The sequence below is a fragment of the Crotalus tigris genome, unplaced genomic scaffold (assembly GCF_016545835.1).
Source record: "Crotalus tigris isolate CLP2741 ecotype Arizona unplaced genomic scaffold, ASM1654583v1 scf7180000019768.410792, whole genome shotgun sequence".
Taxonomy (NCBI): Eukaryota; Metazoa; Chordata; class Lepidosauria; order Squamata; family Viperidae; genus Crotalus; species Crotalus tigris.
This window is the reverse complement of record NW_024097703.1, coordinates 476-17,428: the sequence shown is the minus strand read 5'-3', so window position 1 is coordinate 17,428 and position 16,953 is coordinate 476. Positions and strand designations below refer to the sequence as shown.

The 16,953-nt window shown below is 40.7% G+C and overlaps 1 protein-coding gene across 1 annotated transcript in view; it reads right to left on the bottom strand.

Annotated features, from left to right (window-relative positions):
- The window catches only part of GNAS (GNAS complex locus), a 188,999-nt gene extending 177,677 nt beyond the window's left edge, over positions 1-11,322 (bottom strand). The window contains exon 1 of the mRNA XM_039364516.1: positions 10,927-11,322. Coding sequence (XP_039220450.1) covers positions 10,927-11,137 — 211 coding nt within the window. The 5' untranslated portion in view covers positions 11,138-11,322. The remainder of the gene's footprint in view (positions 1-10,926) is intronic.
- Between the last annotated feature and the right edge of the window lie 5,631 nt (positions 11,323-16,953).

Genomic DNA, 16,953 nt, shown 5'->3' with positions numbered 1-16,953 from the left:
TTCAATAATCTAATCAATAATAAATAAAATAAACTAATTCAAACTAAACGTTAAATAAACATACAAACTAATATACAAACTAACACTAAATAAACTATCCTAATTAACTGAAAACTCTCAGTACTTCATCAATCTACAATTCCCAGAGTTTTTTGGAAGACAGAAGAAACCACCATTTTTAGGCAATATAATTTCAATGTTCAGCTCTTCATGTAGAGCAGGGGTGTCAAACTGCCAGCCCGTGGGCCAGTTGCATCATATGGCGGCCATGCCCACCCCAGCTCTGGCAATGGAAAAAAAGTTGTGATACGTTGCAACACATCACAACGAGTTTGACACCCGTGATGTAGAGGGAAAGCTCAGAAATTCCCATGAAAACTCCAAAAAAGATGAGTGGATCAGATACCACAATCAGATTAGGTTGCCTCTGAGCAAGATACTTCATCTAACCCAACAATGTAGTTAGGATACTTCATCTGTGATGGTCATTCATGGAAACCAAGTCAATTTCTTGATTTTAGATTAAAAATTGTCTGGATTGATTCAGGCTATTTTTATTATTTTCAACATCTGGAGGCTATAAACATGGCTATGATATTGTGTTTGTATGTAGAACTTGTACAGAACCTATAATTTGTCTTTTCTGAACAATAATAGAAAGCGAATCAGTAGTATGAGACGTTTTATATCAAAATATATTTTACTCTTTATACTGTTTCCATCTTCCCTTAAAGTATTAACAGAATCCACAATGGTCTAAGAATCAGTGTCTTCACTAGATAATTGATGGTCAAACTGAAACTAAATTAATCAATAAAAATAGCAAACGGGAAAATCATTTCCTCAAACCCCCAAATAAATTACCCAGACCTAATCCAAATATAAAGGATAAGGTCTGCAAACAAAAACAAGAGTCAATTAAATTAGGTCTCCCAGAGGAACTGCATGTTCACAAGAGTAAACATACTTACCTATACACACACAAACACACACACACACACACCTCAAGTGTCACCCTAGAATCAGCATGTAAACATTTTCCACACCCTGGACAAGCTTCCCCTATAAAAATCTGCTGTACCCCATTTTTCTGCAGTTTGCCCCTAATTGCAAACTTTCCCTTTTAGGAATATTTCTTCTTTCCCCACAGCTATCTGGATCTCATTTTTATTTATTTTTGCACAGCCCTAGCTCAAGCTGGAACCCCAAATTATTCTTCTGACAGTAGTGACTAAGCACTGACCAGTAATTTAGTCTCTCAGATTAGGCCCATGCTTCTGTCTTCTCACAAAACGGAAAGAGATTATGTTCCCTCCTGTGCCCATCATGGTGATATATTAGCCTTTCAGCTCATCTTTATACCAGGATTTCAAGGATAGAGCACAACTATCCCTTTTAATAGTAGCATAAATTGGATCCTCAGAGATTTCTGAAACAGCAATGGCTCCTTATAAATGGAAGTTTCACAATCCATTGGGGGGGGGAACAAGAATAAATCAAAATGTCTTACAATTGCAAGTCATGACTTCATTTAATAATCATGGGATTTATCTTAGGCAAGACCACGCTATACCTTCAACTGGTACCCTCCACCCACACATCAACTCAAATTCTGTTTTCATCAAGGAATTTTTCTAACAAGGCCAGTTTGATTTTTATTACGTTTTTATTACAGAAAGAGCAAGATTATAGCCCAACTTTAAAAGTTTATCTGGCTTTCATAACCAATATTTTGAAACTGTGGTGGTGAACATCTAGTAAAGTTGATTCTCCAAGGCAATCTTAGAGTTGGTGTGGGAATGGTGGGGTTTTATTAGAGATTATTTCATATTCCCTTCGAAATGAGACGCTTCAGGTAGTCCTCAACTTATGACCACAATCGAGCCCAAAATTTCCATTAAGAAAGTTATTATGTGAATTTGCCCCATTTTACAACCTTTGTTGCCACAATTGTTAAGTGAATCACTGCAGCTGTTAAGTTAGTAACACTGTCGTTAAGTGAATAGGGCTTCCCCATTGACGTTGCTGGTCAGAAGGTTGCAAAAGGTAATCACATGACCGCGGGACACTGCCACTGTCATAAATACATGCCAGCTGCCAAGCTTCTGAATTTTGATCATGTAACCATGGGGATGCTACAGGTGACTAAAGGACAAACTCATTCCTGGTGTTGGCTTCATTAAATCTGATCCTTTTCAAAACACCAAACCAGAGAATGTGTTTCCTACCAAATTACTTTCTTTAAAGCTCAAAAGCAGGGGTAGTAGGCAACCTTGGCTCTTTTATGACTCGTGGACTTCAACTCCCAGAATTCCTGAGCCAGCTTAGCTCCACGAGTCATAAAAGAGCCAAGGTTGCCTACTACCCTTGCTCAAAAGCAACACTTTGAACTGCACAGGGAAGCATTTCACACCTATTTAATGTTTTTAAAAACCTTTTAAAATAATGTTGGGTTTGGCAAAGACATTTGTGAGTGGTAAAAGAAGTGTATTGGTGCAAATATAGGTAATCCTAGAGTTAAGGTCATAATGGAGCCTGCCTATTACAGTCATAGCTATGGGATCCAACATGATGATGATGATGATGATGATGATGATGATGATGATAATAATAATAATAATAATAATAATAATGTTGGAAGGGACCTTGGAGGTCATCGAGTCCAACCCCCTGCTCAGGCAGGAACCCTGCACCATTTCAGGCAAATGGCTGTCCAGTCTCTTCTTAAAATCTTCCAGTGTTGGAGCATTCACTGCTTTTGGAGGCAGGTTGTTCCACTGGTTAATTTTTCTAACTGTCAGGAAGTTTCTCCTTAGTTCTAAGTTGCCTACTTTGGCAATGAAACATCAACAAGAAAATAACCAAGCTCAGAGAGCACCAAGGGCCCCATAATTCAACCCTAAGCCGTATTCTCTTCTATTATTATAATCATAGGTCATAAGTTGTCAAATGGGTCAGTTATGCGACCAACCTGTAAGACCAAAGATCTTACAAACTTTTTTGTGGTAGTGGTGAAGTGAATCTTCAGTTGTTAAGCTGAAGATTCCATACCATTGTTCACTTATGGTATGGTTTTGCCGAGAACCAGAAGCAAGCTCTGGTTTGCAACAAAACCATTGTAAAATGCAGTCATGTGACCACAGAATGCTGCAAACAGCCGTATATGTGCCCAATGTGCAGTCACATAACCCTGGGTGGGGGTTCTGTCAGAACTTTGGATCTTGAAAAGTCCCCCTTCTCAAGCCTGTCAGAACTTCAAACAGTTGCTAAGCAGTCGGATGTAAGTTGTTGCTTACTCAGGATGTCCAGAAGATGTAGTCCAAAAAGTGAAGATGGTAGCCACAATGATACAATTGAATCTCTATCTATTGTTTATGTGCATATGAAGCTTCATTGTGGTTGGCATCTTCATTTGGACTGCATCCTATACTCGTTCCTGCCTTAAAGGCTCTTAGTTCCAAATTATTAAAGAGATTCCTTTCAGAGTTATAACCAAAACCCCATTTCAGTAAACTATCTCTTTTGTGTGTGGCTTTCTGTTGCTTCTGTTAGGTTTTTATTATGGTGCTGTTTCTGGATTAATGACTTTCTGGTGCTACTAGGGTTACATTTTGTGGTTTGGGCACAGCCGGGATGAATTTTGCTGAAAACAGCCCCAAAGCATTAACAAGAATGAATGAATGAATAAATGAATGAATGAATACTAATGGTACCCAATAAATAAATCATTGTGACATAAATATTTGTGAATTTATATCTGGCACAATGGGCTTTAATGCACTAAATTTATGCCATCATAAATGTGTAAATAAAGGCGCCACAAGAATCCTTATGATTGTGAGCGATTGCACAATCTCTTTGAAATTGCTTGGGTTCTTCCTGGATTGAATGGAAGGATTTTTGTCTGTATTTGCACAAATAAATCCTTTTTTTCCCATATCCCAGTCCTTTCTCTTTTTTTGGGAGCCACAGTTAACCCATCCTTAACCTCCTTACAACAGAGAGTTCACCACCTATTATTTAGAATGCTTTTAAAAAAAAATCTTGCATAAACACACGGCTATAATGCATTCAAAAGGGAAGACTTCATTTCCAATATCCAGTCTTCTAAGTTATATCCCCCTTCCTCTTTCTTTTCTTAAAATTAAAGCCAGTAAGAAGATTTGGCTCCTTGCTGAGAGCCCTTTTAGAATACAATAGTTCCCTGGAAAGGCATTATCAAGCAAGTCAACGTGCCCTGTATAATATCCAGGAGGATCAGTGCTAAAGTATGTTCAAAGGGCAATGGAAGAGAAGTGCCTTTTGTGAAATTCAACTCGATGAAAAAAGTTATTCTTCAGACACGGAAGTTTACATTTCAAATAATATTTCTGTCTGTTGTTCTTCCATCGATTTCGATGAAGACCGTGACATCTTGTGGGTTATGGGCCATCAACGATGTGTCCGTAAGTGGCTAATAAGACCGATGTTAGCACAGAATGTTCTGCCACATACTGAACAAAGAAATGTAGACACTGTTAATTCAGCATTTGCAGCTCTGGCTTTGCGGAGTGCTCGCTTTTCTTGTGCCAAGATTGTCCTTCTGTGTTCATATGTCTGGCAACCCTGGTACACCAAGGTGTGCCATGTCGGTCGATCATGCGCCAGAAGTTCCCAAGAGATGGTGTTAATATCTAGGGACTTAAGAGAAGCTTTTAACGTGTCTTTGTATCGCTTCTTTTGTCCCCTGTGTGATCGCTTTCCTTGACTACATATTTCTGACTACATGTAGATGAATACGTATCTTACCAAGTTACATTGCCTTCCTCTACCATAGTAACGCCCTATGTATGGAGATGTACATTAAGCCGTTGGCAGGCTTCCCTTCTTGAACCCAAACTCTTGAATGAACCAATAGTCCCAGTTTTTGCCAATCAGAGGCAAACATTGAACATCATGTGTTACGGAAGGGCTCTTTAAGTTGTCTTTAAATTTTTATTACAATGATTGTCTAATTTGTGTCCATTTTTATGCTCTTACACATCAACATTATTTTTCTGGAAACAATTTCAATAAAGGGATGTAAAGTCTTCAGTTAATAAATTGATTAATGTGTTACTACTACAGCTGCAATCTTGTACCGACTTAGAAGAATCAGGTCCGCTGTTCTTATTTCTGAGCAGAAACACATTGGACACAATATTTTTGGCATCAAGTCAAGAACTGGCTAAAAATGTTAAATATTAAAGTTACTAAGAGAGTAAATTACAGTGAAACAGGCCTAAATAATCCCCTGCTTCGAAGACCATCTAAAGCTGCAATCTGATCACTATCTCAATAAAATAATCAAAAGGAATCATTGGAGTTTGAATAAAAATTAGCCAGAGCTGTTGTAACTAGCAATGGCTTCTTGAAGAGGGGATACACCACACATAATTCAGAGTGGATCCAAGCAACTTTATCCACCACATACCTACAGTAATCCTCACAACGGCCCTGAAGGTACTTTTTTGGCCTATTCCTCCCCAGCAATTAATTTTTTGGCCTATTCCTCCCCAACAATTAATTTTATGGCCTATTCCTCCCCAGCAATTAATTGTGTGTTGAACAGTATCACTGCAATTAAGAGCAGAAAAATAACTTATCTCAGTGTTATTCCTAATGTGGATTCAGTTCACTTTCCTCTTTCTCAACTGGTACTCTCGATATCTCTTCTATTGTTTGATCTCCTAAAACTCCTCAGAAAATCAGTGAAACCCATAGAATCAACAAACATACAGTGGCCACACACAAACACAATCCATTCCAGATAGACCCTTAATTGAACTGCCTGTCAGATCCCCAGGAAAAATTCCAAATTCCCTCCGAGACCCATCAAAATCCATTACTCACCAGGGGCCAATAGATCCAACCTCCTTGGGGGGAGGGGCAGCATTAGCCATCTGCAATCAGTGATCTGATCTTGAAAAGCAACTGACAGTAGTATCTTCACATTACAACTACCATTAGATTAAAAAAAACAGATGAAACATATGACTGCTTATGTATATTGAGCCAATAGCTTGGATTAGCTCTCAACATTTCACCCATGAGCAGGCAAGCTCTTGACTTCAAATTCAGATGTTATATTGTGACACTTAACAAAAAATGAACCTAACCCTGGCCCACAAAAGATTACAGATAGAATAAAAGTAGTGTAAGTAAAAGAAAGAATAGGGCCAACACTAAGGAATTTTGGTGCGAGATAGTATAAGATCTAAGAAACTATAAGGGAGAAGAGAAAAAGACAACCACTGGAATGACGTGTAGGGTAATCATCATCAACAACAAAGATGGTAAGGGGTCCGAAGGCTAAACCATGCTCTGAAAGATTGACGGAACTAGGTATATCTAGTCTAATAAAGAGAAGGATTAGGAGTGATATGATAGTAGTCTTCCAATACTCAAGCGACTATCACAGAGAAGCATCCGAGAAGAGAGATCCAACCTAGGGTTAAAGAGAAGTTTCCTGATAGTGAGAACAATCGGTGGAAGAGCTTACCTCTGGAAATTGTGGGTGCTCTGCAATAATGTGATTGTGGGATGCTGCAATCATCAGTATGAGATGGTTGCCAAGAGACCAGATCACAATCATGTGACTGCAGGGATTCTGTAACCGCCGCAACTTTGAGGACTAGTTATAAGTATCACTCATTCAGTGCCTCTTATAACTTTGAACAGTTACTGAACAAGTGGTCATTAAATGAGGACTACCTATACAGGACAACTGATTTCAAATGAGAACAGTTCAACATTAATATCAATTACTCAGATGAATGTATTCAAGTGGGGATATATAATTATCTGCTGAGGATGCTTTCATTGGGATTCCTACAATGAACAAGGGATTGGCCTAAATTAGCTACTCAAACTCTGTAATTTTGCGGTTCAAGGTATTTTAAATAACTTAAGCATATCCAAGTTGCACTAAAAATGATCACTGATGGGCGATCGAGAGCCAGTTTGGCCTAGTGCAGAGGTCCCCGACCCCCGGTCCATGGACCAGTACTGGGCTGCACAAACAAGCAAAGCCTCATCTGCAGGATGCAGGCAGCACACAAAATCACGCCCCCTCCAGTCCGTGGAAAAACCTCTCTCCACGGAACCAGTCCCTGGTGCCCAAAAGGTTGGGGACCTCTGGTCTAGTGGTTAAGGCACTGGGCTAGGAAGCAGAAGATGGTGACTTCTAGACCTGCCTTAGACATGAAAGCCAACTGGGTTACCTTGGGTCAGTCAGTCTCTCTTAGTCCAACTCACCTCACAGGGTAGTTGATGTTCTGGGGAAAATAGGAGGAGGAAGGCATATTAGATATGTTCACTGCCTTGAGTTATTTGGAAAAAAAAAAGGCAGGATACAAATAAAAATAATAAAATAAATAAAATAAAATCCTACTTGTTATAAGACTACATTTCTCTTTCTTCTTCTGTTGTTATCATTGTGTATTGTTAAGTAGACCAGGATTTAATCTGGGAATGCACTGATCTTAAAAACCTCTACAGTCCAAGTCAACTTAGCCACTAGGTTACACTGCAAACACAGTCATCCTCTAAAATCATGAATTAGCAACCTTTTTAGATAACACAACAATCTTACGCAATAATTCTACTAAACTACTAGCAGAATAGCAAAATAGAGGTGATGCAAACTAAATAACTGACATATATTCTCCATTTTTTTTAAATCAATGAAGACAAAAAGAAGAATTAAACTAATTGGAAAAAAGAGGCCTCTCCCTTTCCCCGGGGTCTCTTGTTTTGAACTTTATGGAAGTGGTCATTAAGTATCCAGGACAGGTGGGAACACAGACATTTACTTGGAAATGGTAGGTTTTTCCAAGCTTCAACAGCCTTGTCTGAAAGGCTTAGGAGAGGAACTGGTCCAGCAGATTGCAAAACATGCCCCAACTGAAATGTTAAAATGTTCCCTGATCACATGAGAAGCCTATATCAAAGCTGCCACGTCCAACACCTTTATCTACTGTGAAAGCTACCATATCAACATTTAACTAAAATAAAGTTCTTTTCCTTTGAAGGGAGAAAAAAAAAGATGCTGGGGAAGAACTAGGTTTCTGTATGCGGGAGACAAACAGCATCCTAGTTCTTCTGCATGAAATAATGAAATGAAGTTAGAGGGTGGGACTTGTCTCTCAAAAGCTCCATGCCTGGACATCATCAGCCCACTCCGGCTCAGCCGAGGTGGAGTCCCAATCTGGCATTCAGACCAGATTCAGTTCTATATCCATAATGCAACTGTATGAATATGAATGACAGGGAAGACAACACTGTAGATGTATTAGGATATACAACAGAGGAATTGTATGCTTTATTTTTGGATTAGTACACCTGGTGACCTAAGTCATATAGGTCAGGAAAAGCTCATATAGGCCACTGTTGTCTACTGGGGCTTTGGGTTTGATTCCAAAAGGTAAAGTCTTCTACAGCTGCCATGTGATCTCAGGAAAATACACAACTACACAATGCTGGGAAAAGAAGTGGCTGTTTTAAAGAGTCGCAGATGGATGCTATATTTGTGCCCCCATATTTTTTACAGATATGAAACCCAAGTGCTGCCCAGCAGTATTGTCTATAACGATTGGCCACAATTCTCCAAAACTACTTAGCCCTTCTTGGACATGCCAAAAGCTGAACATGCAATCTTTTATGCCTGTTGCATGTGCTTAAAATGTGACATATGCCTCTGTATTTCACTTCTGACTGAGATACAAGCTACTAGAAACCTTGGATAGTGGATGAAGTGTTGTCTGCCCAGTTACCTTTAGAAACACAGGAAATTACTAGAAGATACATATAGATTAATATTATCTATATCAGAGGAGACATGCCTCCATTTTTAGTCAAATGTCCTGGTTGTTCTGGCTCTTTTTATCTCTAACTGTTATCATCAGATTGTTATCCCTAAATATTGTTCCACTCTGTATACAATACATCATAGTCTTTAAGCAGCTCTTAGATATTTATTGTCTGACTCTGTTGATCACCTATTTTAGCCATACTTGTATATTCAGTAGATTGTTTATATTTATGCATTATTTCTACTGTGGAATGGTATTTTTTGTGCTATCTATGACTATAATAAAGCATTCTCTCTCTTTCTCTCACACACATATGTAAGATATATATATATTGTGTGTGTGTGTGTGTGTGCACACACACACGCAAAGGAAGCATTTTTTTCAGCAGCGTCAGGGATCTGGTTGGATCAAAAAAGTCAACATAGTGGAAATGGCATCAAGTCTGTCAGGTCACATCCATGCTTAACAGAGGTGAAGCTTAGGGTGCAAGGCTGTAGTGGCTACAAGTGGGGCTGGCATGACACTGCTTCCACCATTTTGCCTCCTTTGATCTTTCCCTATGAACATCATTGCACAATTTTATGTACTACCACAAGGAGCAACAGATATATGAATATATAGGTGACTGAGGATTGAACAGTAGAATCCCAGACTTACTTGGACTGAAGTTACTACTGTGTACCCAGCTGGGTACCGAAGTATCTAGAAGCAAACAACCAAGCTCAGAAAGCACCAAGGACTCCACAATTCAACCCTCAGTTACACATATTGACTTCTATTGGATAAATACGTTTCAGAGCAAAGACTAGAAGAATGCAATTGCCCTAAATAGGCCTTTCATAATTACTATAATCAATTCTCATCCAGATACTCCTAATCAGTAAGGAAGAGGAACCTTACAGGAACAGTTCAGAGCAAGGCAGAGAAGAGGGTGAAAATTTCTTTTCCTTAACTGAATTTACATTTTAATTTAAGATAAATTTTACATTAATTAAAGCTTTTAAGTTAATTAAAGTTTTAAGACAAACCATTGCAAGATTTTCATAAGAAGCAATTTAACCATCTGGAAGAAGCAACTGCCAACACACTTCAGGGCTCTCCGTGGATTTCAAGAGCAAAAAGCTTTTCTCCCTCCGAGATTTAATTTATTAAATGTGTGTACCGCCCAATGACCTCAGACGACCCAGATCGCACTTGGTCCAAGCCGCGCTCCATCCGAACAGCCCCACGCCGGCTGCAGATGGAAAGGCTACCGGCCACAGCTCTTCCTGGGTCTAGATTTGAACCGCTCTCCAGAGGAGCCCTAACAAACCATCCCTTTCTATACACAATAGCTAAATTGTACCTTCCCCAACCCGGCGCCCCATAAAAGCGTCCAAGGGTAAATTCCTCTCTTCCCGGCTACTTGGCTCTCAAGGCAGGTTGGCTGCGCTCATCACCCACGACTTTTTCAAACTCTAAGTGGGTGTGGCGGGAGAAAGTCGTGTTGCAACAACAGCATAATTTATGGCCCCAAACTTACGGACGTTAAAAAAAAAAACCCTCCCTTTTCTTGACCGTCTTTGCAAAACGACTTGGTTTGTACAGAGGTGCAGACAGAAATACAGACTAGAGTGGAGAGGAACAATAACGCTAGTAATATTAATATCGATCCCACAAAAGGCAAACGCTGGAAAACTTCCCTTTCCACAGTTACAGCCCTGTTTTATGTAAAAAGGAGGAGTAAAGTAAAAGAGAGGAGGAGCAAACTGAATTACAAGCGAAGAAAAGCGGGAAGGCAAACAGGTGGCGCCTTCGAGGCGTGGTGAACTACACCCTTTATCATCCCCACCAGAGAGGCGGGGGGGGGGGTAGGCGCCCTAAACCCATAGGCCAACATGATGTGTGTGTGTGTGTGTGTGTGTGTGTGTGTGAGAGAGAGAGAGAGATAGAGAGAGAGAGGAGATAGAGAGAGAGGATAGAGAAGAGAGAGGGAGGGAGAGAGAGAGGTGTAATAAGACAGAAGCAACCCGCCTCCCTTCGACGGTTCCCGCGCCCAGCTGCCGCAGCCACCCAAGTCCACCGGCGCCTCCCCGCACGGCTCGCTCCCTCTCACCTAACAAAAGCAGCCTGTGCGTCTGCTTGTACTCCCTCTTCTCGGCTTTTAGGGACTTGTCGATGTTTTTGCTGCGCTTCCGATCCGCTTTTTCTTTGATTTTGCTGCTCTCCTTCTTGGCGGCTTGTAGCTCCGCCGCGTCTCCGCCTGTGGGATAGGCGGGGATGGGCAGGTGGTCTCCCCCGGAGCGGAGGCTGTAGCACATCCCCATGCTGCGGAGAGGGAGCGCGTCCTTTTCTGCGAGCTCCGTTTTCTATACGCGTTTTGTTATTCGCTCCGCGCGTGCCAAGCGGGCTTCGGAAGGCTCTGCCGGTTCTCCCTTGAGCGACTTTCAAAGTGGCGGACTCGGAGAATCTCTATAGATTCTCAGAGTGGTGGAAACTTTTCCTCAGAACTCGGGGACGCGTTTTGCTCTGGTCCTCTTTGGCTCATATTTCCCCTATAATCTCTTTTTCTTTCTGTATGTGCGTGTGTTTCTATTTCTCTCTGTGTGTAAGTGTATTTGGGTTTACGTTTGGGGGGGGGGGTGTCCGGCCACAAAACACATGACTGAGCCGCATTTACCGTATTCTCCAGAAGAAAAACTACTTCCTACAGTGACGCTGGCTTTGCTTCCTCGTTTAGATTTATTTAAATGCTACTTCGCCCTTTCTCGTCTTTTTCTTTCCGATCTACTGCACAGACTTCGTTGTTGCATTTTGAAAAGGGTGCGCGACAATCTTAAGTACAACTTGGGAAGAGAGATTTATTGAAAGAAATATATGCACATAGTTGGACACCAACCACTGGGTTAAGGCAGTGTTAAGGATCAGATTACCTTTTTGATTTCAATAAGATAATCATGGCTAATCTTTCTGGTAAAACGTTTTAGCTGAAGAAAAGTTTCATTGTTCCTCCAGCCATAAATGATACCTCTGATAGTCTATACTTAACATTTTCTTTGTGCCCTTTAAAATTTGTCTTACAAGATCATTCCTCTGATCTTTGAGAGTGTCAATGGATTGAAGATTTGGATATTGTTTTAGAAAGATTTCTAAAGAATCTTTCCTTAAATTCCATACAATTGAAAGAGAGGTTTTTCATTTATGAAATAATTTTTGGCTGACCCCAACAACTTATTTTTTTTGTTAATATAAATAGTTAAAACAAACTTTACAGAGAAAAGCTTGTTGCATTGAAATTCGCTCTCAGAATGTGCAGTACATGAAACACCCAAAACCTTAATTCTTTTTTACTTCGATTATGTAATTTTCTTAGTATTAATAGAGAAATTGTATGCAATTGCCTCTTTTTCAGGAAAACTTTTTCAATTGCATGGTATTGCCAACTCATCTGGAATTTTTCCAAGTTGTAGCCAAGGCTGACATGTTTACCTTCTGCAATCTGCCATGATCACATATTTTGCACTTCAACTACACTTTCTTCATAGTGAGACAGCATCCAAACTAAAGTCATTTATGTTTTCCTTCCTGAGGGTATTTACTTACTGGATTAAAACACTTTTATTTCCACAGGTCTTTCATATTTATGGTGAGATGGGTGACAAACAAATTTAATAAATAAAATAAATAGTTCATTTCTCAATATGATAGCAAAGAACTTTGCGGTACATCTAAGTGATTTTTAGGTATCTTTCTGTTCCAGTGAGTTTTCTCTTAGTTTCATGCTAAGAAATAGACAGAGAAAGTGTTAGTCTCTAGATGCTAGCAGCATCTGATGAATGGTCTCTTAGAAATTTGATGAGGAAGCAGTGAGACTGGACTCACATTGGTGGGATACCTATTCTATGAGAGCTATGAGATCCCACCTTTACTCAGTACAAATGTACAAATAAAATATATATCATAGTAATGATAGTAGGTTCTAGCAATCTGATTCCAAAGGAACCAAACATTAAGTAAAATATCTTCATTCTTCCAACATTTAGAAGAAGGGAGTATTAAAGGCAAACTGATGTGCAACAGGAAGTTTAGAAATTTAAAATACAGCAATACAATTCTATCAGAGGCAATATAAATACTGCAAGTTGGATCTATAAGAACCAAGACAGTAAACATAATACAGTACTTTGGTATCGCAATAACCGATATCATATGTTCATATTAGTAAAGTTGGAAGGGACCTTGGAGGTCATCTAGTCCAACCCCCTGCTCGGGCAGGAAACCCTACACCATTTCGGACAAGTGGCTGTCCAGTCTCTTCTTAAAAACTTCCAGTGTTGGAGCATTTACTGCTTCTGGAGGCAAGCTGTTCCACTGATTAATTGTTCTCACTGTCAGGAAGTTTCTCCTTAGTTCTAGGTTGCTTCTCTCCTTGATTAGTTTCCAACCGTTGCTTCTTGTCCTGCCTTCAGGTGCTTTGGAAAATAGCTTAATTCCCTCTTCTTTATGGCAGCCCCTGAGATATTGGAATACTGCTATCATGTCCCCCCTTGTCCTTCTCTTCGTTAAACTAGACATACCCAATTCTAGCAACCGTTCCTTATATGTTTTAGCCTCCAGTCCCCTAATCATCTTTGTTGCTCTTCTCTGTACTCTTTCTAGAGTCTCAACATCTTTTTTACATCGTGGTGACCAAAACTGGATGCAGTATTCCAAGTGTGGCCTTACCAAGGCATTGAAGAGTGGTATTAATACTTCACGTGATCTTGATTCTATCCCTCTGTTAATGCAGCCTAGCACTGTGTTGGCCTTTTTGGCAGCTGCAGCACACTGCTGGCTCATATTTAAGTGATTGTCTACTAGGACTCCGAGGTCCCTCTCACAGTTACTACTATTGAGCAGGTGCCACTTTAGGCTTTACTTGTGCATTTGGTTTTTCTTGCCTAAATGATATAACATTGCTTTTTATCATGCATTGAATTTCATTTTGTTAGTTGTGCCCCATTGTTCAAGTCCTGTCCAGATCCTTCATGTATCTAAGCCTGTCTTCTGGATGTTGCTATTCCTGCCAGCTTGGTAGTCGTCTGCAAATTTGATTGAGTTTCCCCCCATCTATCCCTTCCTCCAAATCGTTGATGAAGATGTTGAAGAGTACTGGGCCCAGAACAGAGCCCTGGGGCACCCCACTACACACTTCCCTCCATATAGATGCAGTTTCATTGAGGACCACTCGCTGAGTACGGCCGGTCAGCCAGCTACGGATCCATCTGGTGGTGGTTCTGTCTACCCCACATTTTTCTATCTTGTCAAGTAGTAGGTTGTGATCTACTTTATCAAATGCCTTACTGAAGTCCAAGTAAATTATGTCCACAGCATTCCTCTGATCCACTAATTTGTCACTTGGTCAAAGAATGCAATAAGATTTGTCTGGCATGATCTATTTTTGACAAACCCGTGTTGGCTTTTAGTAATGACTTTGTTTGCCTCTAGGTGTTCGTTGATTCGTTGTTTGATTATCTTTTCCAGGATCTTCCCAGGTATTGAGGTCAGGCTGATAGGTCTGTAATTTCCTGGATCCATTTTTTTTCTTTTTTTGAGGATGGGAACTACATCAGTCTTTTTCCAGTCCTCTGTAGTTCCCCTGTGGTCCAGGATCTTTTGATAAATAGGAGTTCAGTGGCTCCTATTCACATCTGCGTTCCTTTGAGCAACTCATGGGATTTCATCCATTCTGGTCCTGGCGCATTTGAACTCATCTAGGCTGGACAGGTGCTCACTAACCATTTTCTTGGCCTATCTTAATATCAAAGTAAATGAATTCAGTTTCTATAGAAAAGTTTATTGTCAGCCTCTGTGTTTTTTTATTATATGTTTATCATGTTGTTGTTTGTTAATTGCGAAGTCGTGTCCGACCCATCGCGACCCCATGGACAACGTTCCTCCAGGTCTTCCTGTCCTCTACCATCTTCTGGAGTCCATTCAAATTCACACCTACTGCTTCAGTGACTCCATCCAGCCATCTCATTCTCTGTCGTCCCGTTCTTCTATTGCCCTCAATCTTTCCCAGCATTAGGCCCTTCTCCCGTGAGTCCTTCCTTCTCATTAGGTGGCCAAAGTATTTGAGTTTCAACTTCAGGTTCTGGCCTTCTAAAGAGCAGTCGGGGTTGATCTCTTCTAGGACTGACCGGTTTGAACGCCTGCAGTCCAAGGGACTCGCAGGAGTCTTCTCCAGCACCATAGTTCAAAAGCCTCAATTCTTTGACGCTCAGCCTTTCTTATGGTCCAACTTTCACAGCCATACATTGCACTGGGCAAACCATGGCCTGGACCCATACGCACTTTTGTTGGCAGGGTGATGTCTTGCTTTTAGTACGCTTTCGAGATTTGCCATAGCGTTCCTTCCCAGGAGCAAGAGTCTTTTAATTTCTTGGCTGCAGCCCCATCTGAGGTGATCTTTGAGCCCAGAAAAATAAAATCTGTCACTACCTCCATTTCTTCCCCATCTATTTGCCAGGAATTGAGAGGGCCGGATGCCATGATTTTGGTTTTCTTAATGTTGAGTTTCAAGCCAACTTTTGCACTCTCTTTCTTCACCCGCATCAAGAGGCTCATTAGTTCCTCCTCGCTGTGTGCCCTTAGAGTGGTATCATCTGCCTATCTTAGGTTGTTGATATTTCTCCCGGCAATCTGAATTCCAACTTTTGTTTCATATAGCCCTGCCTTTCTCATGATGTGCTCTGCATATAAGTTAAATAGGCAGGGCGCCAGTATACGCCTTTGCCGGACTTCCTTTTCCAATTTTGAACCCATCCGTGGTCGTGCTCCAGTTCTCACTGTTGCTTCTGAGCCGCATATAGGTTTCTCAAGAGACAATAGATGTTATCTGGCATTCCCATCTCTTAAGAACTTGCCACATTTGTTGTGATCCACCACAATGAAGGCTTTACGCATAGTCAAATGAAGCAGAAGTAGATGTTTTTCTGGAACTCCCTAGCTTTCTCCATGATCCAGTGGTGTCACACTTCCCTGTGTTACACCTTAAGAGGTTGCTCCTAAAAGTGCACCCCGCTCGCCCCCTTCAAGCAAACCCAGATGTTTTTATTCAAGAATAGTTTTGTTTGTCCTGCCCTTCTTTTTCTTTAAGGAGATCGTACGTATGTAGTTTTGTATTTGGGCTTGGTGTTTCTAAACTATATTTCTTAGAGATACCTATGTATTAATATAAGCGCAATATCAAATATCTATTTGAAATATTGTGATTTTCATAGAAAGATCAAATAAAAATAAATGTAGTTATTTGAAAAAGTATGATAACCTATCGTTCCTCTTTATAGGTTTATCATTACAGGAGGGGTTAAAAGGGATGAGAGTGAGACGTTGCAACATAATGCGCATTTATCAATTTGTTCGCGTACATCTAACTTTTGTAGACCTTCGTCTCATTAAATAAGGTGTTAATAGCGTTAATAAAGATAGGAGAATTGCGGTCATGTAAAATGCCATGAAAAAGGGTTTATTCTTTGGGTGCGCCGCAAGACCAATTTTTGACGAAGGCGAGGCACAGTTTCTGCCATAGCTATGGCTGGAGTCCATCCTAGGCCTTTGTAATGCCGCCACCTATAGCTAAGGCAGGGGCTAGGCAAACCTTGGCTGGCTTTGATGACTGGTGGACTTAAATTCCCAGAATCGAGCCAGCCCTGCTAAGGGACGGAAATGGTCAAATCAGAACTGCGGCCAGAAAAATAAATAAACCTCTTTAAGATGATTATTCTTGATTATTAAAACCTTATTAATATGAATAAGCCACGATAGGCCTTAACGCGGTTTAAGATTGGAACCAGGATTTCTTCTGCGCCCGTGTCGCACCGGCCGGGCCCCCCGTCGCCACGTAAATATTAATAATAAGGCGTTAAGAATAAAAATAGAGAAGAATCAGCTTCAAATGGTGTTAAAAAGTATTTATTTCTTTGGGCGGCAGCAGTACCCGTTTTTGACCACAGGAGGGCAGTGTTTCCCGTCCCATAGCCTTAACAGGGAGGCAGTCGTAGGCCTTTTGCCCAGGATCGGGACACGGAGAAGCTAAGCCGCAAAGCGCAGAGCGTCAGCCAAAGGGTCGCCACTCTATGCTCCTCCGAAAGGGACGGGC